The sequence below is a fragment of the Oncorhynchus gorbuscha genome, linkage group LG05, assembly GCF_021184085.1.
Source record: "Oncorhynchus gorbuscha isolate QuinsamMale2020 ecotype Even-year linkage group LG05, OgorEven_v1.0, whole genome shotgun sequence".
NCBI lineage: Eukaryota > Metazoa > Chordata > Actinopteri > Salmoniformes > Salmonidae > Oncorhynchus > Oncorhynchus gorbuscha.
The window spans coordinates 7,204,530-7,226,056 of NC_060177.1; the positions used below are offsets into that span (position 1 = coordinate 7,204,530).

At 46.6% G+C, this 21,527-nt stretch overlaps 1 protein-coding gene across 1 annotated transcript in view; it reads left to right on the forward strand.

Annotated features, from left to right (window-relative positions):
* The first annotated feature begins 2,101 nt into the window (after window positions 1–2,101).
* The window catches only part of LOC124035481 (mothers against decapentaplegic homolog 3), a 47,174-nt gene continuing 27,748 nt past the window's right edge, over window positions 2,102–21,527 (forward strand). The window contains exon 1 of the mRNA XM_046348933.1: window positions 2,102–2,935. Within this exon, the coding sequence (XP_046204889.1) occupies window positions 2,733–2,935 (203 nt within the window). The 5' untranslated portion in view covers window positions 2,102–2,732. The remainder of the gene's footprint in view (window positions 2,936–21,527) is intronic.

The window sequence follows — 21,527 nt, forward strand, 5'->3', positions numbered from 1 at the left end:
ACACACTGGGCTATACCCACACACTCACACATACTACACTGACAATACACACACACTGGGCTATACCCACACACTCACACATACTACACTGACAATGCAACACTCACTGGGCTATACCCACACACTCACACATACTACACTGACAATACACACACACTGGGCTATACCCACACACTCACACATACTACACTGACAATACACACACTGGGCTATACCCACACACTCACACATACTACACTGACAATGCAACACACACCGCTGTTTATACTGATTGCCAAGTCATTTTTACCCCACCTACATGTACTCTACATATTACCTCAATCCCCTCCACTACCCCTCCGTCATTGACTCAGCTCTGGTACTCCTTGTATATAGCCTCGTTATTACCTCAACTACCTCACATTGACTGGGTACTGGTACTCCTTGTATATAGCCTCGTTATAACCTCAACTACCTCGTACCCCTGCACATTGACTCAGTAGTGGTACTCCTTGTATATAGCCTCGTTATTTCCTCAACTACCTCGTACTTCTGCACATTGACTGGGTACGGGTTCTCCTTGTATATAGCCTCGTTATTACCTCAACTACCTCGTACCCCTGCACATTGACTCAGTACTGGTACTCCTTGTATATAGCCTCGTTATTACCTCAACTACCTCGTACCTCTGCACATTGACTGGGTACGGAATCTCCTTGTATATAGCCTCGTTATTACCTCAACTACCTCGTACCCCTGCACATTGACTGGGTACGGGTACTCCTTGTAAATAGCCTCGTTATTACCTCAACTACCTCGTACCTCTGCACATTGACTGGGTACGGGTTCTCCTTGTATATAGCCTCGTTATTACCTCAACTACCTCGTACCTCTGCACATTGACTGGGTACGGGTTGTCCTTGTATATAGCCTCGTTATTACCTCAACTACCTCGTACCTCTGCACATTGACTGGGTACGAGTACTCCTTGTATATAGCCCCGTTATTACCTCAACTATCTCTTACCTCTGCACATTGACTGGGTACAGGTTCTCCTTGTATATAGCCTCGTTATTACCTCAACTACCTCGTACCTCTGCACATTGACTGGGTATGGGTTCTCCTTGTATATAGCCTCTTTATTACCTCAACTACCTCGTACCTCTGCACATTGACTGGGTACTGGTACTCCTGCACATTGACTGGGTACGGGTTCTCCTTGTATATAGCCTTGTTATTACCTCAACTACCTCGTACCTCTGCACATTGGCTGGGTACGGGTTCTCCTTGTATATAGCCTTGTTATTACCCCAACTACCTCGTACCTCTGCACATTGGCTGGGTACTGGTACTCCTGCACATTGACTGGGTACGGGTTCTCCTTGTATATAGCCTTGTTATTACCCCAACTACCTCGTACCTCTGCACATTGGCTGGGTACTGGTACTCCTGCACATTGACTGGGTACGGGTTCTCCTTGTATATAGTGTCATTACTGTTATTTTATTGTGTTACTATTTCATTTTTTGCAAATATTTCTTAGTGTTTAACTTTGCATTAAATGGCTTGTAAGTCGGCATCTCACTGTAACAGTCTACACCCTTTTGTTAATCGGCATGTGTGACAAATACAATTTGATTTGACTGCCACAGTCTTGTAGCAATCACAGTTTTAGGATTGTGTTCTACGAAGAGGAAAGTATGACAGGTACTTTAGTGGTGTGTTGTGTGGATTCTGTCCAATAATCTGGAACACATTGGCAGTGGACCCCTTCAAAACGTTTCCCAAATGGTTAGACGAGCACAGCGTCTCCAGAGTTCTGGAATCAAATATGGTTTATGTTATTTTTTTCTAATAATGAGCAGAGATTACACACTTTATGCAACATGCACAAGGTTGCTGTGTACAATGTCAGTTCTCATTGATGAAAGGAACCTTGTGATCTTCTATAGGCCTCTATGTTTTATTAAGTGTTGGTGCTGCATGCATTGTGGAATGTTACATAATGTGTCAGACATGAGCGTTATGTGGAGTTTTTATCACAACTCTTGGCAATTGGTATGGGTTGGGACCAGGGACTGGGACGGAGCCGGTGGGGCAGGGCCGGTGGGACAGGCCCGGGCGAAAGGCAGGGCCCGTGCAATGCAGATGCAGCACATTTTGGTCAGCTGCAGCCTACGGGCTTTCACAGATCTACTTTGCAGTCTGAATGGGGAGTCTACGGAGGGCAGTCGTCCTGCGTTTACATTTGAAGCAGATTTTTTAGACTTCAGACGGAGCCTACGACTGCGGATGACTATGAACTTGGCCAAACTTCGTAGATAATCACACGTATACCAACGCGTAGGAGAGGAGGCCATATTACATGTATTTTTTTTTAAATTCAAAATCTTTAGTCCAAAATGACGAATGTTCTTTGGTTTTCACCTGCGGCTTTAATTTAGGCGAGGATGAAGAATGCATTTCGAATCGACGAGAGCGAACTACGTTTCGCCGCGGAGTGTTACTGATTTGAATCGTGTGCAACACAGTGTAGTGGTGGAGTGGTGCGGTAATCGCTGAGCCCAGTCTGTGCGCTAAAATTGGTAGCTACAAATGAACTTTGTTTGTGCAGCATATGTGTACATTTAACAAAAGTCGTTGTTCAAGCGCCCACTTCATTTTGTCCTTTGGATAGTTTTACAAAATATTTACATCTGTATCTTGCGAAACCAAGGACCACAGTACTGGAAGGACTTTACTGACCTCAAAAGATGTCAATTCTGCCTTTTACTCCCCCCATTGTGAAAAGGCTTTTGGGTTGGAAAAAAGGCGAACAGAACGGACAAGAGGAGAAATGGTGTGAAAAAGCTGTGAAAAGCCTGGTGAAGAAGTTGAAGAAAACAGGGCAACTGGATGAATTGGAAAAAGCCATCACGACACAGAATATCAACACGAAATGTATTACTATACCAAGGTAGGCGACTAGAAACATACATTGCAATGTTTGCGCAAGAAATGGAATCGATTGAATGTGACAGTTTTCAAACACAAATCTGGCTAGGTGGTTAAGGTTGGACTTTCCAGCTGTAGCTTTCTCTTCCTCGCAAACAATTTGATATTGTAGCCATTGAATATTTCTCATTCAATAATAGTTTGGCTTTTGGGCATCCTGCACAAACCATGGGTAGGTAAACTGAGCAAGTTATACATACAGTGAGCTGCCTCTTGTCTGCATCAGCAATCACAGTACAGTAAACATAGCTAGGTAGCAAATGTAGCTAGCTAGCGAGTGTTGAATGTTTTTTGAGGTTTGCCCGTGTTTCTTTTCAACAATAATCATTGCATGCCACTTTTGTTGCACAACACATTCTAGTTCACTGTCCTTGCTGGCAAACTACACACTTACCCTCGGTAGATATATTTATGATGCAGGAAACGAGGCGAATCTGCATAGTGGAATAGACAGCTGTTCAATTCTGAACACAAATGGGTGACGAAGTTATATAATTTGGCCTTAATCTGGGGCGCTTTCTACTAGGATGGTGCGTAGGCGAGGCTGAATCATCGTTTTCGCCATGCAGTGCAATGCATCCACTGCTGTCTTGACAGATTTCAATCCTTACACAGTAATACCCGAACGTACTCTCCTTAAAAAACACATCAATTAGGCCTAGCCTAGTTCTTCAGCTGCATCCTTGTAAGCTTGTCATGTCACTGTAATGCTGAAAAGCTAGCTTCTACTTACACCTCCTTGTCAGCTCAGTCAATGTGTTGTTTGTAAACTCATCTGTGTTTTATTGTACAGAGAGCTTTCATATCCTTCAGTATACGGTATCGATGTTTGGTTTATTTGCAGCCACACTAGTATGTAATGCTTAAGTTTGGGTAACTTCTGTGACCCTACTGCTGTCACTGTTTGGTATTTCAGAACCTCACAACAAAGCAGACCTTGTTGTTTCATAAATTCCAGCAGTTAATCAATGAATCGGCCTTCAAAATCTCATCTCCACTTTTGTCTGACATGGACTGTTGGTTAGCAAGCTGCTGGGGCGGTGGTGTGGGCTGAAGTTGGATATATTTAGCTAATCAGACACTCCCACATTCTTGTTTGACCATCACAAGTGTTGTGCATTCTTCAGTCAATTGAATATCCTCTTAGCCAGGCTTGTAGCACTGAAGATATCCGGCCCGGAAGTATAATACGCTAATATCTCCCTAATACCCTGGCTGTAGTGCAAAAGCCCTTGTCACAGACCAGTGTCATATAGTCAATGCTGGGACTGGAATGGGGAAATCTGATCCAAGAGCAGTGCTTAGGGGGACTTCCTGCCCCTGAATAACGGCCCACATTGCCCGGGAGGTCTGTTCCTATTTATTCCCCTGTGGTGGGGCTGACAGCAGCTGCTTGCTCAGGCCTGTCGAGGTGGTCATGGGGGAGCTCTCCTGACTAACACATGAATTCCCCAGCGCCTCATCATTACTATCCTCACAGCTGATGAGCTAGCTAAGCTACGGTAACTCACCAGACTCTCTGTACTGTGCTCTGGATTTCACTGAGTCACAGCTGGCTTGATAGAGCTGATGCTGGTGGACTTGTATGGAACGGTAACATGTGTAGCCTATAGGACAGGTGTTTGTGGGGAGACCCTAGTTGACAAATGATAATTTTAAAAAATGCCTGTAAAATGTTGTCATATTGTTACATTCAATTGAGAATTGAACTCCCAGTAAATAGGCATACTTTGAATAATTGACTGTGAACAATAACAATGGTTATTACCCATTTAGGCTTTCTGTTTATAGAGTAGGGCAGTTCATGGCAGATTGGCCAAGAATCAATATATTTATGATGTTTTGGATCCTTCTGAGATGAAATCCATAGATGGGTCCATTAAGGGAAGTCTATACATGGGATTCCCCAGTAACACATCAGATCAAGGTACTCACTGATCTCCATCCCAAATCCTAAACCTGAGGAAGTTGAGCAACCGACCTACCAGATCGAGACCCCAAATCCTAAACCTGAGGAAGTTGCGCAACTGACCTGATCTAAATGAAGCACAATTATTTCATATTGAAACAGGAGCTGTGTTAAACACTAAAGCCTCAGTGCCCGGTGTGGATTTAGAGGCCCTGAGTTGTTAGATAACATTTCAAATGGGTTTAACAGCAGCAATCTCCTCTAAGAAGCTGTGTAATCAGAGAATTCTAGCCTATAGCTGGCCTAGTGGGTCATGGTGGGTCATAGAGAAGTTTTAGGCCTCATGATTATTTTTCCCTCCTGATTGTCTGAATACAAAACCATCTAAATAATGATTTGTTTGTTTGGAAACCAGTAGTCTTATTTCCTGTTACATTTTCTTTTCTAAAATGTTGCGCAACAAATGCCAGTTTTCTACCCAGAGTTTGTCTTATTTTGTGGTGCAAAGCTGTTGCTCGGCATGCTTCTTGGCGCCTCTACACTTTTGTGGTTTTGGACAGTCATTTTTTTTTTTTTTTTAAATGATGGGTAGTTCTGAGAAACTAAGGCTCTGGGCCAAATTCATGTCTTAGTCATTCTGCAGTGTGTACTTATGGCTTTGATGGCTCACAACTCTCTCGCCTGAGCAATGCTGATGGCACTGGCAGGAACTTCGGTATGAGAGGCCTGCTTAGAGGCCCACTTCCGCCTAAAACAAACATTCTCACATCTGTCAAGTCATTTTAGAGTGACTTTCTCAGAGCCAGTGGAGGCTGTTCAGTGACGGAGCTGCTCTGTTTGAGTGGGGAGAAGACGTGTGTTCTCTCCCTGTCCTTTTGAAATGTGCTTTAGTGAACTGTAGGCTAGGTGTGGCCTTCCTCAAGCAAAATGGGACAACACTATCGTTTAGTGGGGTCATATTATTTTGTATCTGTTTATTGTTAATTGTTTACTCCATGTGTAACTGTGTTGTCTGTTCACACTGCTATGCTTTATCTTGGCCAGGTTGCAGTTGTAAATGAGAACTTGTTCTCAACTAGCCTACCTGGTTAAATAAAGGTGAATAAATCTCAAACGGTCCGGACGCTACAGACAGAGGTTGGCACATCGATGGTACCGACCTCAGATGAGTCCGTAGCTTGTGGTGGTCTTAGAGCAAAACGGAGAACACCATGGTGTTGGTGAGAGGCTCGCCGTAGTGGTCATATCAGTAATTAGGTCAAACTTTACGCTCGCTACAAACGTTTTCGTGAGAAGTCCCATTTTTTTAGGACTATCCCCTGGTCTGACAAACGGCACTGTAGCTTTGCCACTTTCCACCACGGATGCAGAAGGCCGAGGATGCAGCCCAGTGTATTGAGATGCAGCCCAGTGTATTGAGATGCAGCCCAGTGTATTGAGATGCAGCCCAGTGTATTGAGATGCAGCCCAGTGTATTGAGATGCAGCCCAGTGTATTGAGATGCAGCCCAGTGTATTGAGATGCAGCCCAGTGTATTGAGATGCAGCCCAGTGTATTGAGATGCAGCCCAGTGTATTGAGATGCAGCCCAGTGTATTGAGATGCAGCCCATTGAAAACAAACAGCCATCCTTAGTTTAAACTGCCTGATTTGGATGTTTTTATTATGTTAGATTTTTGCATCAACAATTATGAGGCGGCAGGTAGCCTAGTGGTTAGAGCATTGGGCCAGTAACCAGCAGGTAGCCTAGTGGTTAGAGCGTTGGGCCAGTAACCGGCAGGTAGCCTAGTGGTTAGAGCGTTGGGCCAGTAACCGGCAGGTAGCCTAGTGGTTAGAGCGTTGGGCCAGTAACCGGCAGGTAGCCTAGTGGTTAGAGCGTTGGGCCAGTAACCGGCAGGTAGCCTAGTGGTTAGAGCGTTGGGCCAGTAACCGGCAGGTAGCCTAGTGGTTAGAGCGTTGGGCCAGTAACCGGCAGGTAGCCTAGTGGTTAGAGCGTTGGGCCAGTAACCGGCAGGTAGCCTAGTGGTTAGAGCGTTGGGCCAGTAACCGGCAGGTAGCCTAGTGGTTAGAGCGTTGGGCCAGTAACCGGCAGGTAGCCTAGTGGTTAGAGCGTTGGGCCAGTAACCGGCAGGTAGCCTAGTGGTTAGAGCGTTGGGCCAGTAACCGGCAGGTAGCCTAGTGGTTAGAGCGTTGGGCGTAACCGCAGGTAGCCTAGTGGTTAGAGCGTTGGGCCAGTAACCGGCAGGTAGCCTAGTGGTTAGAGCGTTGGGCCAGTAACCGGCAGGTAGCCTAGTGGTTAGAGCGTTGGGCCAGTAACCGGCAGGTAGCCTAGTGGTTAGAGCGTTGGGCCAGTAACCGGCAGGTAGCCTAGTGGTTAGAGCGTTGGGCCAGTAACCGGCAGGTAGCCTAGTGGTTAGAGCGTTGGGCCAGTAACCGGCAGGTAGCCTAGTGGTTAGAGCGTTGGGCCAGTAACCGGCAGGTAGCCTAGTGGTTAGAGCGTTGGGCCAGTAACCGGCAGGTAGCCTAGTGGTTAGAGCGTTGGGCCAGTAACCGGGGTAGCCTAGTGGTTAGAGCGTTGGGCCAGTAACCGGGTAGCCTAGTGGTTAGAGCGTTGGGCCAGTAACCGGCAGGTAGCCTAGTGGTTAGAGCGTTGGGCCAGTAACCGGCAGGTAGCCTAGTGGTTAGAGCGTTGGGCCAGTAACCGGCAGGTAGCCTAGTGGTTAGAGCGTTGGGCCAGTAACCGGCAGGTAGCCTAGTGGTTAGAGAGCGGCAGGTAGCCTAGTGGTTAGAGCGTTGGGCCAGTAACCGGCAGGTAGCCTAGTGGTTAGAGCGTTGGGCCAGTAACCGGCAGGTAGCCTAGTGGTTAGAGCGTTGGGCCAGTAACCGGCAGGTAGCCTAGTGGTTAGAGCGTTGGGCCAGTAACCGGCAGGTAGCCTAGTGGTTAGAGCGTTGGGCCAGTAACCGGCAGGTAGCCTAGTGGTTAGAGCGTTGGGCCAGTAACCGGCAGGTAGCCTAGTGGTTAGAGCGTTGGGCCAGTAACCGGCAGGTAGCCTAGTGGTTAGAGCGTTGGGCCAGTAACCGGCAGGTAGCCTAGTGGTTAGAGCGTTGGGCCAGTAGCCTAGTGGTTAGAGCGTTGGGCCAGTAACCGGCAGGTAGCCTAGTGGTTAGAGCGTTGGGCCAGTAACCGGCAGGTAGCCTAGTGGTTAGAGCGTTGGGCCAGTAACCGGCAGGTTGCAAGATCGAATCCCCGAGCTGGCAAAGTAAAAATCTGTCATTCTGCTCCTGAACAAGGCAGTTAACCCACTGTTCCCTGCTAGGTCGTCATTGTAAATAAGAATTTGTTCTTAACTGAATTGCCTATTTTAAATAAAGGTTAAATAAAACATAAATAAAATCAACAGTTTGAAGGATTAGGAGGAAGACACTTGCAGAGTCAATTCCATCTCAGCGGCTGTCAATACATTAAAATAGAATGGAATGGACAATCCTACTTGAAAATTAGTTTAATGAGTTGACTGTATTTGATCTTGGTCTTCCCTATTGACCCGTCCCAAACTGTAGGCCTTTACTGTGGAGCAGAGCTGAGAGAGCAGAACTGTAACAGACGGCACAGAATTGCCTCTCTCTCTCTCGGTTCGGGGCCAGGACCCGGGAGCAGCAGTCTGTCTTGTCCACACACGTCCCTTTGACTGCAGGGCTGCAGGCTGGTACCACCGACTCACACGGCAGCATGTTTGAGCAGGAGAAAGACAGTCCCTCACTTTGTGTCTGGATTAAGGGCCATTCTGTGACTTTGGCTAATATGCCTTGTTTATTTACTGTGGTATTGTTTTGGTAAAGAGTGTTGAGTGTTGTTTCTTAACCTGGTATGGAAGTCAAAATTCTGGTATTGTGACAACACTAAGGGAGAGGAAGTGGGGAGAGAGAAACGGAAGCAGGAAGCAGGAAGAACAGAGGGAGGAACTTGAGCTGATAACAAAATAATTAACAGATTGGTGTCCCCCACCACAAGTGGTCTATAGTGCTGTTGTACAGCAATAGAAGCGTGGGTGATGGTGTCTATTAGATAAAGCATGTCATGATGAATAAACTGGCCAAGTTGCGATTTATAAAATATTTGAGAATGCATTATACCACCGACGTGACCTACAGTGAAATCTCAACTATGTACACACACACTAGAGGTCGACCGATTTATGATTTTTCAATATCGATTATTGGAGGACCATAAAAGCCGATACTGATTAATCGGCCGATTTTTATTTATTTATTTATTTGTAATAATGACAATTACAACAATACTGAATGAACACTTATTTTAACATAATATAATCAATAAAATCAATTTAGCCTCAAGTAAAAAATGAAACATGTTCAATTTGGTTTAAATAATGCAAAAACAAAGTGTTGGAGAAGAAAGTAAAAGTGCAATATGTTCCATGTAAAATATGTGCCATGTAAGAAAGCTAACGTTTCAGTTCCTTGCTCAGAACATGAGAACATATGAAAGCTGGTGGTTCCTTTTAACATGAGTCTTCAATATTCCCAGGTAAGAAGTTTTAGGTTGTAGTTATTATAGGACTATTTCCCTCTATACCATCTGTATTTCATTAACCTTTGACTATTGGATGTTCTTATAGGCACTATAGTATTGCCAGTGTAACAGTATAGCTTCCGTCTCTCTCCTCGCACCTCCCTGGGCTCAAAGCAGCAACACGACAATTAGTGCGCGCTAACTAGCTAGCCATTTCACTTCGGTTACACGAGCCTCATCTCGGGAGTTGATAGGCTTCAAGTCATAAACAGCGCAATGCTTGACGCACAACGAAGAGCTGCTGGCAAAACGCACGAAAGTGCTGTTTGAATTAATGTTTCCGTGCCTGCTTCTGCCTACCACCGCTCAGTCAGGTACTTGTATGCTCAGTCAGATTATATGCAACGCTAGATAATATCTAGTAATATCATCAACCATGTGTATTTAACTAGTGATAATGATTGTTTTTTTATAAGATACATTTAATGCTAGCTAGCAACTTACCTTGGCTTTACTGCATTCACATAACAGGCAGCCTCCTTGTGGAGTGCAACGAGAATGAGGCAGGTCGTTATTGCGTTGGACTAGTTATGGTTGCAAGATTGGATCCCCCGAGCTGACGAGGTGAAAATCTGTCGTTCTGCCACTGAACAAGGCAGTTAACCCACTGTTCCTAGGCCATCATTGTAAATAAGAATGTGTTCTTAACTGACTTGCCTAGTTAAATAAAGATGAAATAAAGGTGTAAAACATTTTTTTTAATCGTCAAAACGGCGCCCAAAAATTCCGATTTCTGACTGTTATGAAAATTTGAAATCGGCCCTAATTAATCAGCCATTCCAATTAATCGGTCGACCTCTAACACGCACACACCAAGGTTGTTACAGTAAATATTTAGTTAACTGAAATTAAATAATTATCCCCGTTTGGAAAAACTCAAACTACACTTAAGCTATTAACTTTGACTCCAAAAACTAACAAAGCTAAAATATAAACCATCATGAATTATGTTAATCTAAAAAAAAACATCTCAATCTGTGGTTTTCAAGCTGCTGAATCTGGTGGGTATATGCAGCCAGGAGATGGAGACGTTTCAAAAAGGCCTAGCTTGTGTGCCACTGTTTCCGAGGCGCCACTGTTTCCGAGGCGCCACTGTTTCCGAGGCGCCACTGTTTCCGAGGCGCCACTGTTTCCGAGGCGCCACTGTTTCCGAGGCGCCACTGTTTCCGAGGCGCCACTAGCTAACATGGAAAAACAGACTGACGTTAGCTACCTAGACTAACACGTACTAACGACAGTTGAAACTGTGGCTTCGGATCTTGACTTTTCGTGACTCCTCTTCCTGAACGCTAAAGGTCCCAAAGTTTCTGCTCATGTGCGGTACTCTACTTAACACCGTCTCTCCTCGTAGAGAACAGGCTACTCTGGTGAATGGTGCTCCTTTAATGATGTGAGATCAAGGTCTGCCAGATCCCATAGTGATAGTATTCTTCATAACAGAAGTGAATAAAAATGGTACTATTTGTGGGTTATATTTGTCCTGTTTACACACAAGTGTGTTTTGGAGATGTGTTTCTGGCATATCCCAACTCCCCCCTGAGAAACACCCACAGGGAATGGGGTCACGGTCACCATATCCCAACTCCCCCTGAGAAACACTCACAGGGAATGGGGTCACGGTCACCATATCCCAACTCCCCCTGAGAAACACCCACAGGGAATGGGGTCACGGTCACCATATCCCAACTCCCCCTGAGAAACACCCACAGGGAATGGGGTCACGGTCACCATATCCCAACTCCCCCTGAGAAACACCCACAGGGAATGGGGTCACGGTCAACATATCCCAACTCCCACTGAGAAACACCCACAGGGAATTGGGTCACGGTCACCATATCCCAACTCCCCCTGAGAAACACCCACAGGGAATGGGGTCACGGTCACCATATCCCAACTCCCCCTGAGAAACACCCACAGGGAATGGGGTCACGGTCACCATATCCCAACTCCCCCTGAGAAACACCCACAGGGAATGGGGTCACGGTCACCATATCCCAACTCCCCCTGAGAAACACCCACAGGGAATGGGGTCACGGTCACCATATCCCAACTCCCCCTGAGAAACACCCACAGGGAATGGGGTCACGGTCACCATATCCCAACTCCCCTGAGAAACACCCACAGGGAATGGGGTCACGGTCACCATATCCCAACTCCCCTGAGAAACACCCACAGGGAATGGGGTCACGGTCACCATATCCCAACTCCCCTGAGAAACACCCACAGGGAATGGGGTCACGGTCACCATATCCCAACTCCCCTGAGAAACACCCACAGGGAATGGGGTCACGGTCACCATATCCCAACTCCCCTGAGAAACACCCACAGGGAATGGGGTCACGGTCACCATATCCCAACTCCCCTGAGAAACACCCACAGGGAATGGGGTCACGGCCACCATATCCCAACTCCCCTGAGAAACACCCACAGGGAATGGGGTCACGGTCACCATATCCCAACTCCCCCTGAGAAACACCCACAGGGAATGGGGTCACGGCCACCATATCCCAACTCCCCCTGAGAAACACCCACAGGGAATGGGGTCACGGTCACCATATCCCAACTCCCCCTGAGAAACACCCACAGGGAATGGGGTCACGGTCACCATATCCCAACTCCCCTGAGAAACACCCACAGGGAATGGGGTCACGGTCACCATATCCCAACTCCCCTGAGAAACACCCACAGGGAATGGGGTCACGGTCACCATATCCCAACTCCCCTGAGAAACACCCACAGGGAATGGGGTCACGGCCACCATATCCCAACTCCCCTGAGAAACACCCACAGGGAATGGGGTCACGGCCACCATATCCCAACTCCCCTGAGAAACACCCACAGGGAATGGGGTCACGGCCACCATATCCCAACTCCCCTGAGAAACACCCACAGGGAATGGGGTCACGGCCACCATATCCCAACTCCCCTGAGAAACACCCACAGGGAATGGGGTCACGGTCACCATATCCCAACTCCCCTGAGAAACACCCACAGGGAATGGGGTCACGGTCACCATATCCCAACTCCCCTGAAAACACCCACAGGGAATGGGGTCACGGTCACCATATCCCAACTCCCCCTGAGAAACACCCACAGGGAATGGGGTCACGGCCTGGGTCAACGTTGTACAGCACCCTCGGAGCAATTACATTTACATACATTTACATTTAAGTCATTTAGCAGACGCTCTTATCCAGAGCACTTACAAATTGGTGCATTCACCTTATGACATCCAGTGGAACAACCACTTTACAGTGCATCTAAGTATTTTAAGGGGTCACCTTACTTTATCCTATCCTAGGTATTCCTTAAAGAGGTGGGGTTTCACCCGGAAGGTGGTGATTGACTCCGCTGTCCTGGCGTCGTGAGGGAGTTTGTTCCACCATTGGGGAGCCAGAGCAAACTTTTGACTGAGCTGAAACACCCTCAGTGGTAGGGAGGCGAGCAGGCCAGATATGAACGCAACTGCCCTTATTTGGGTGTAGGGCCTGATCAGAGCCTGGAATGAGGTGCCGTTCCCCTCACAGCTCCGTAGGCAAGCACCATGGTCTTGTAGCGGATGCGAGCCAACTGGAAGCCAGTGGAGAGAGCGGAGGAGCGGGGTGACGTGAGAACTTGGGAAGGTTGAACACTAGATGGGCTGCGGCGTTCTGGATGAGTTGTAGGGGTTTAATGGCACAGGCAGGGAGCCCAGCCAACAGCGAGTTGCAGTAACACCAGACAGGGAATGACAAGTGCCTGGATTAGGACCTGCGCCGCTGTGTGACTCCCCTCTGCGGAAAGCATGAACCTACAGGAACGGGCCACCGCCTTGATGTTAGTTGAGAACGACAGTTTGTTGTCCAGGATCACGCCAAGGTTCTTAGCGCTCCACAATGGAGTTGTCAACCGTGATGGCCTCATGGAACGGGCAAAAGACAGCTCCGTCTTGCCAAGTTCAGCTTGAGGTGGTGATCCATCCACACTGAATGTCTGCCAGACATGCAGAGATGCGATTCGCCACCTGGTCATCAGAAGGGGGAAAGGAGAAGATTAATTGTGTGTCGTCTGCATAGCAATGATAGGAGAGACCATGTGAGGTTATGACAGAGCCAAGTGACTTGGTGTATAGCCCTGAGAACAGAGCCCTGGGGGACACCAGTGGTGAGGGCGCGTGGTGAGGATTCTCCCACTCCCCCTGGTAGGAGCGACCTGTCAAGGACGCAATCCCACAGATGCCCAACTCCACAGGGTGGAATGGTTCACAGTATCGAAGGCAGCCGATAGGTCTAGAAGGATGAGAGCAGAGGAGAGATTATCCCAACTCCCCCGTGATACAGAGAAGAGCAGTCTCAGTTGAATGACAGTCTTGAAACCTGACTGATTTGGATCCCAGAAGGTCATTCTGAGAGACACCCAGCGGGAGAGCTGACCACGGCCACGTTCAAGAGTTTTGGAGAGAAAACCCAAGGGAATGGGTAGTTGTTGACATCAGAGGGATCAGTGTAGGTTTTTTCAGAAGGGGTGCAACTCTCCTCTCTTGAAGACGGAAGGGACGTACCCAGCGGTCAATGGGATAAGTTGATGAGCCAGGTGATCCCAACTCCCCCTGGAAATGGTCTGGAGAAGAGAGGAGGGGATAGGGTCACAGGGCAGGTGGGGCGTCACGGCCAGATTTCATCTGGAGAGAGAGGGAGAAAGAGGTCAGAGCACAGGGTAGGGCAGTGTGAAAACCAGCATGGAATTAGCAAACGAGGATCGGATGTCGTCGATCAAAATGGTTGAAAGTCATCTGCAGAGAGGGAGGAGGGGGGAGGGGGAGGAGGATTCAGGAGGGAGGAGAATGTGGCAAAACTTCCTAGGGTTAGAGGCAGATGCTTGGAATTTAGAGTGGTAGAAAGTGGCTTTAGCAGCAGAGACAGATTAGGATTAGGATAATTAATTAGTTAATTAGGATTCATTACCTGGCTCAAGGGCACAGCGACAGATTTTTCACCTTGTTGGCTCCGGTGTTCGAACCAGTGACCTTTCGGTTACTGGCCCAACGCTACCTGCCACCCCTGCCAAATATAACTGCATAGTATAAAGTTACTGTAAGACAAACACCACCTCATTTCTTATATTTCAGGATGTGGCCAAAACTCAAGTGTGTCACTAGGCAAAATGTGCTTTGATTGAAACTTAAAAACAGGTAGGCTTTGCTGCAGTTTAACACAAGCTGCTCCAAAATGTGCTCACTGTACCTCATTCAAAAAGACACTGTATAGCTCAAGTTGATCTGAATGAATATTCCCATGAAAGTGATTGAGATCACATGGTTAATATGCAGATGCTGCGTGGACATTTCACCGGTAAAACTTGAAGAATTATCATTCACGGTTTGACAGTGAGAAATGTGAAGGGAGAGTGACCACAGCAATGTGGGCATAATGTAGATGTAAATAAACCCAGGGGTCTTCTGCTCTGGGGGGAACGGGATCCGCAGCCTCTGAGACAAGTTAAAAAGCATTGGATTGTCGTCAGCATGGGCGTCAGTTTCACTCCACTATATAAGTCACATTGAGCTTGGCGTTATCATTTGAACTGCCCGCCCCCAAGTGTCATCCTCCAAAATCACTATACAACACATGTCTCCTAGCCTCCCAGCATGCTTTCTGTCCCTAACACTAAATAATAGAAAATATTTTAAAACCAATCTAAAGCAAATCAGGTCTAAAAACTAACAGATTTACGAATTAAAATCTAAAAATGAACAGTAATCTTGGCGCACATGTAAAGTACTGATAAATATATATAAACACAACATGTAAAGTACTGATAAATATATATAAACACAACATGTAAAGTACTGATAAATATATATAAACACAACATGTAAAGTACTGATAAATATATATAAACACAACATGTAAAGTACTGATAAATATATATAAACACAACATGTAAAGTACTGATAAATATATATAAACACAACATGTAAAGTACTGATAAATATATATAAACACAACATGTAAAGTACTGATAAATATATATAAACACAACATGTAAAGTACTGATAAATATATATAAACACAACATGTAAAGTACTGATAAATATATATAAACACAACATGTAAAGTACTGATAAATATATATAAACACAACATGTAAAGTACTGATAAATATATATAAACACAACATGTAAAGTACTGATAAATATATATAAACACAACATGGAAAGTACTGAAAAATACAAGCGCATCATGTAAAGTGTTGGTTTTATGAGCTGAAATAAAAGATCCCAGAAATTCACCATACGCTCAAAATGCTTATTTCTCTCAGATTCTGTACACATTTGTTTTACATCCGTGTTAGTGAGCATTTCTCCTTTGCCAAGATAATCCATCCACCTGACAGATGTGGCCTATCAGGATCCGTCATCCACCCGGACAGATGTGGCCTATCAGGATCCGTCATCCACCCGGACAGATGTGGCCTATCAGGATCCGTCATCCACCCGGACAGATGTGGCCTATCAGGATCCGTCATCCACCTGACAGATGTGGCCTATCAGGATCCGTCATCCACCTGGACAGCTGATGAAACTGAGGAGTATTTCTGTCTGTAATAATAAATAAAAAACTCATTCTGATTATCTGGGCCTGTCTCCCCAGTGGGTGGGCCTATGGCTGTGCCCCTGCCCAGTCATGTGGGCGGTAGGTAGCCTAGTGGTTAGAGTATTGGGCCAGTAACCAAAAGGTTGCTCGATCGAATCCCCGACCTGACGAGGTAAAAATCTGTCGTTCTGCCCCTGAACAAGGCAGTTAATCCACTGTTCCCTGGTAGGCCGTCATTGAAAATAAGAATTTGTTCTTAACTGACTTTAAATAAAGATATATATATTTTAAAATGTGACATACAGATCAATGTATTTAAAGTGACTGATTTCCTTATATGAACGCTAACTCAGTAAAATGGTTGAAATTATTGAGTTTAATATTTTTGTTCAGTATGGTGGTAGTCGTGGTTGTAGTTGTGGTGGAAGTCGTGGTTATAGTCGTGGCCAATAGGACACAAAGCAGGCTTGTTGTCTGTGTGAAGAGTTAGTGTTCCTCTCCCCCACAGACAGATAGTGGTCAGGCCAAGGCAAAGCAGAGTAGAGCTTTCTCTCACTAATACAACCTAACTCCTGCCGCCTCCACACAGAGCAGCAGTTGCTAACCAAACAGCAGCCCACACCCTCCCCAAGGCCCCAGCAACCAGCCGCAGCACATTCCTCTGGGCTGACTAACCATGCCTCACACACACACACTATAAGCCCCGCACACACTCAGCGCATGGAGGGAGCGTGGAGATCACGATTGGGGCACTCACACTTAATACCATGACCAGACCTGGCACAGCGCACACACACACGTGCGCGCACAATACCCATGATGCCCTCTGCTTGGTCACACAGAAGCAGTCAACAAGCCAAAAATGCAGATGACCCGGTGCCCACATCCACTGGGGAATTGTCACACAAAACCCTCCTGCTTCTGGATGAGGTACGGTGATGATACACGCTGGAGCTACCAGGCAGAGCAGACAGGCAACACTGTGTCCTTCTGTACCCATCTGCTCAAGACTACACACACACACAGACAGGCAACACACCCATCTGCCAAGACTAACACACACACACACACACACACACACACACACACACACACACACACACACACACACACACACACACACACACACACACACACGGAGACACACACCGAAGGAACAGAAAGAGAGATGTCTCAGACAGCAGTATCCACTTTCTGTCAGACAAATCAAACAATAGGGTTGAGCAGCCAGTGGTAATTACAACACAGACAGACAAACTCTCAGTGAACCAGTGTGTATCACATCACTAGAGAACAATACAGTCTGGACTGTGACTCAGGTACCTGCTTTAAAATGTGTGGGTGTGTGTGAGGAGGAGACATTGTGATGGCTCTGAGGGGTCTGTCTCAGACAGATTGAGATGAAATGCCTTTGTTGAGCGAGTCAACCAGAAAGTGTGTGTCTGTTTTAGTTCGTTTTTTAGTTGCAGTGCTCAGGCTTGTGTCCCTGTCTGTTTTAGTTGCAGTGCTCAGGCTTGTGTCCCTGTCTGTTTGTTTTTAGTTGCAGTGCTCAGGCTTGTGTCCCTGTCTGTTTGTTTTAGTTGCAGTGCTCAGGCTTGTGTCCCTGTTGTTTTAGTTGCAGTGCTCAGGCTTGTGTCCCTGTCTGTTTTAGTTGCAGTGCTCAGGCTTGTGTCCCTGTCTGTTTTAGTTGCAGTGCTCAGGCTTGTGTCCCTGTCTGTTTGTTTTAGTTGCAGTGCTCAGGCTTCTGTCCCTGTCTGTTTGTTTTAGTTGCAGTGCTCAGGCTTGTGTCCCTGTCTGTTTGTTTTAGTTGCAGTGCTCAGGCTTGTGTCCCTGTCTGTTTGTTTTAGTTGCAGTGCTCAGGCTTGTGTCCCTGTCTGTTTGTTTTAGTTGCAGTGCTCAGGCTTGTGTCCCTGTTTGTTTGTTTTAGTTGCAGTGCTCAGGCTTGTGTCCCTGTCTGTTTGTTTTAGTTGCAGTGCTCAGGCTTGTGTCCCTGTCTGTTTGTTTTAGTTGCAGTGCTCAGGCTTGTGTCCCTGTTTGTTTTAGTTGCAGTTGTTTGTTTTAGTTGCAGTGCTCAGGCTTGTGTCCCTGTTTGTTTTAGTTGCAGTGCTCAGGCTTGTGTCCCTGTTTGTTTTAGTTGCAGTGCTCAGGCTTGTGTCCCTGTTTGTTTTAGTTGCAGTGCTCAGGCTTGTGTCCCTGTTTGTTTTAGTTGCAGTGCTCAGGCCCTGTCTGTTTGTTTTAGTTGCAGTGCTCAGGCTGTCTGTTTGTTTTAGTTGCAGTGCTCAGGCTTGTGTCTGTTGTTTGTTTTAGTTGCAGTGCTCAGGCCTGTCTGTTTGTTTTAGTTGCAGTGCTCAGGCCTGTCTGTTTGTTTTAGTTGCAGTGCTCAGGCTTGTGTCCCTGTCTGTTTGTTTTAGTTGCAGTGCTCAGGCTTGTGTCCCTGTCTGTTTGTTTTAGTTGCAGTGCTCAGGCTTGTGCTCTGTTTGTTTGTATGTCTGTTTGTTTTAGTTGCAGTGCTCAGGCTTGTGTCCCTGTCTGTTTGTTTTAGTTGCAGTGCTCAGGCTTGTGTCCCTGTTTGTTTGTTTTAGTTGCAGTGCTCAGGCTTGTGTCCCTGTCTGTTTGTTTTAGTTGCAGTGCTCAGGCTTGTGTCCCTGTCTGTTTGTTTTAGTTGCAGTGCTCAGGCTTGTGTCCCTGTCTGTTTGTTTTAGTTGCAGTGCTCAGGCTAGTGTCCCTGTCTGTTTGTTTTAGTTGCAGTGCTCAGGCTAGTATCCCCTTTGTCTGTTTGTTTTTAGTTGCAGTGCTCAGGCTTGTGTCCCTGTCTGTTTGTTTTAGTTGCAGTGCTCAGGCTTGTGTCCCTGTCTGTTTGTTTTAGTTGCAGTGCTCAGGCTTGTGTCCCTGTCTGTTTGTTTTAGTTGCAGTGCTCAGGCTAGTGTCCCTGTCTGTTTGTTTTAGTTGCAGTGCTCAGGCTTGTGTCCCTGTTTTTGTTTTAGTTGCAGTGCTCAGGCTAGTGTCTTCTTTGTCTGTTTGTTTTTAGTTGCTGTGCTCAGGCTTGTGTTTCCTTGGCAATATTAGGTTAAGCATTAAGCAAAGGCCCTAAAGCAACATCCAGGGTGGTCTGCAATACCTTTTATCAGTTGAAATCAAATGAAGCACAACGTATTTTGGTCCAGGCCAGATCCTCCCTGCCTATCTAATGGTTGAACCTCTTTAACTTTCAGTTAGTATTTCATCTTGGCTGAACGAACAGTAGCCTTTTCCCCGTGTGTTTGATGTTGGTGTTGAGACCACCCCAGACGCAGGCAGGCACACACACATTGTCTCTCCTCCAGCTGTGCTCACTGAAACAGGATGTGTTTGCCTGCTGTTTTGAGCTGAGGGGAAGAGAGGAAATATCTAACTAGCTAGCAGGTGAATGACTGGCAGGGCAGGTGCACACACCCTTAGGATTTCCCCCAGACATGGAAGCTGTAAAGGTAGAGTTCAGGAAGTGTGTGGTATCATTTAGGCCCCCCCCCATGTTTTGCTTGCTGATGCAGGGTCATTTACCAGGTTACCACTGACTGCTTTCAGTCAGATTGGACACTTTGGCCACAAGCTTTTATGATGGGGCACACAATGCTTGGAGGGTGGAGAGGAGGAGAGGGGAAGTAGTCGGGCCAGGGGGACAGACGGATGGGGGGGGTCAGACACTCTGAGCCGCCCTGATCTATTGAGACAGTCTGTCATTCTTTACCCCCCCTTTTGTCCTGCTCTCTCTCTCCTCTCTCCTCTCCCTTCTCTCTCTCTGCTCTCTCCCCTGCTCTCTCTCTCTCTCCCCTGCTCTCTCCCCTGCTCTCCCTCTCATATTTCTGTATGAGGACATGGCCATTCTGTTATTGTAGATCACTCTCTGTAGTTTATGGACATTAGAGACTGGCAAGGTAGTCTTTGTTGTGTTGCTCGACTGTAGTTAGTCATTATGGGGGAGCAGAAATAGAATGTTTAGTCTGACTAGATTCTATATCAAAGCATAGCCTATAGGCTAGACCAACCAGGATTAGGATTATTAGTGAATAAACTGTCATTCATTTAAATATCTTAAATAACTACAACGATGTAGCCTGGTGGATGTTTTTCTACCAGTCCAACTTCCTTTTGACTCACTGTAGCAGTGTGCTGAGCGAGTTGAAGAATTCCGTGGCCAAAGTTTTGGCCTTGGTCCACGTGTGTGTGTGTGTGTGTGTGTGTGTGAGAGGCGCTTGGAGCACAGAACCGTAGCCAGTGTGTGACTGTTCGTGCTTCAAAGTGTTTGTTTTGCCCCCTCAGATTAGTGCAGCTCAGCCTGGGCCAGGCGGAGTCTCTGATCTGAGGCACACACACACACACACACACACCCACCCTTCACACACACCCCACCAACCCCTTAAATCTGAGAACCCCCACTCACACAACCCCTAACCCCTCCACCCCAGCAGCAGCAGCTGTACTAACCCACAAATCTGGGCCCTTTCTTCTCCATACTACACAAACATAGACAACACACACAACAGCAGGCGATGTGGGTGAGGCAGGGGGATTTAGGGTGCTGGTCTCCCATCTCCTCCAGGGTTGTGAGGGGGCTCCGGGTCAGTCTCTGTTGGAGAGCCACAGTACCCTCCACCCAGTTCCCCCAAAGCAAATTCAACTTCTAACCTTTTCCACATCAGTTCAACATTTAAATGTCCACATTGTTAACAGATTTCCCTTTGTCACACTTTATTCAAATACCTGAATGCATTCTGCAAACGGTGGAACAGGCTACATCTGATAACACAACAACTTAATGGCAGTGGCCAACTACTGTAGCTGTCTAGCCAGCTGACCTCTGTAACTAGCCAGCAAGCCAAGTTGAAGGGTTGCAAACCGGTTAGAGTAACTCTAGGCAATGCAACTTTTGTTGGCCTAAAGACCCGTCTTTTCAATGCTGTCTTCGTATTCTGATAGCTGAAGTTGCATGTAAGTGTCGCTAGCCTGCTGAATGGAATCAGGACTGGGGATAAACATGAGTAACGCTCCATAAGCTAGGTCTAGCTGAATGGAATCAGGACTGGGGATAAACATGATAAACATGAGTAACCATGCTCCATTAGCTAGGTCTAGCTGAATGGAATCAGGACTGGGGATAAATATGAGTAACCATGCTCCATTAGCTAGGTCTAGCTGAATGGAATCAGGACTGGGGATAAACATGAGTAACCATGCTCCATTAGCTAGGTCTAGCTGAATGGAATCAGGACTGGGGATAAACATGAGTAACCATGCTCCATTAGCTAGGTCTAGCTGAATGGAATCAGGACTGGGGATAAACATGAATAACCATGTAACTAGGTCATGAATGGAATCAGGACTCCATTAGCTAGGTCTAGCTGAATGGAATCAGGACTGGGGATAAACATGAGTAACCATGCTCCATTAGCTAGGTCTAGCTGAATGGAATCAGGACTGGGGATAAACATGAGTAACCA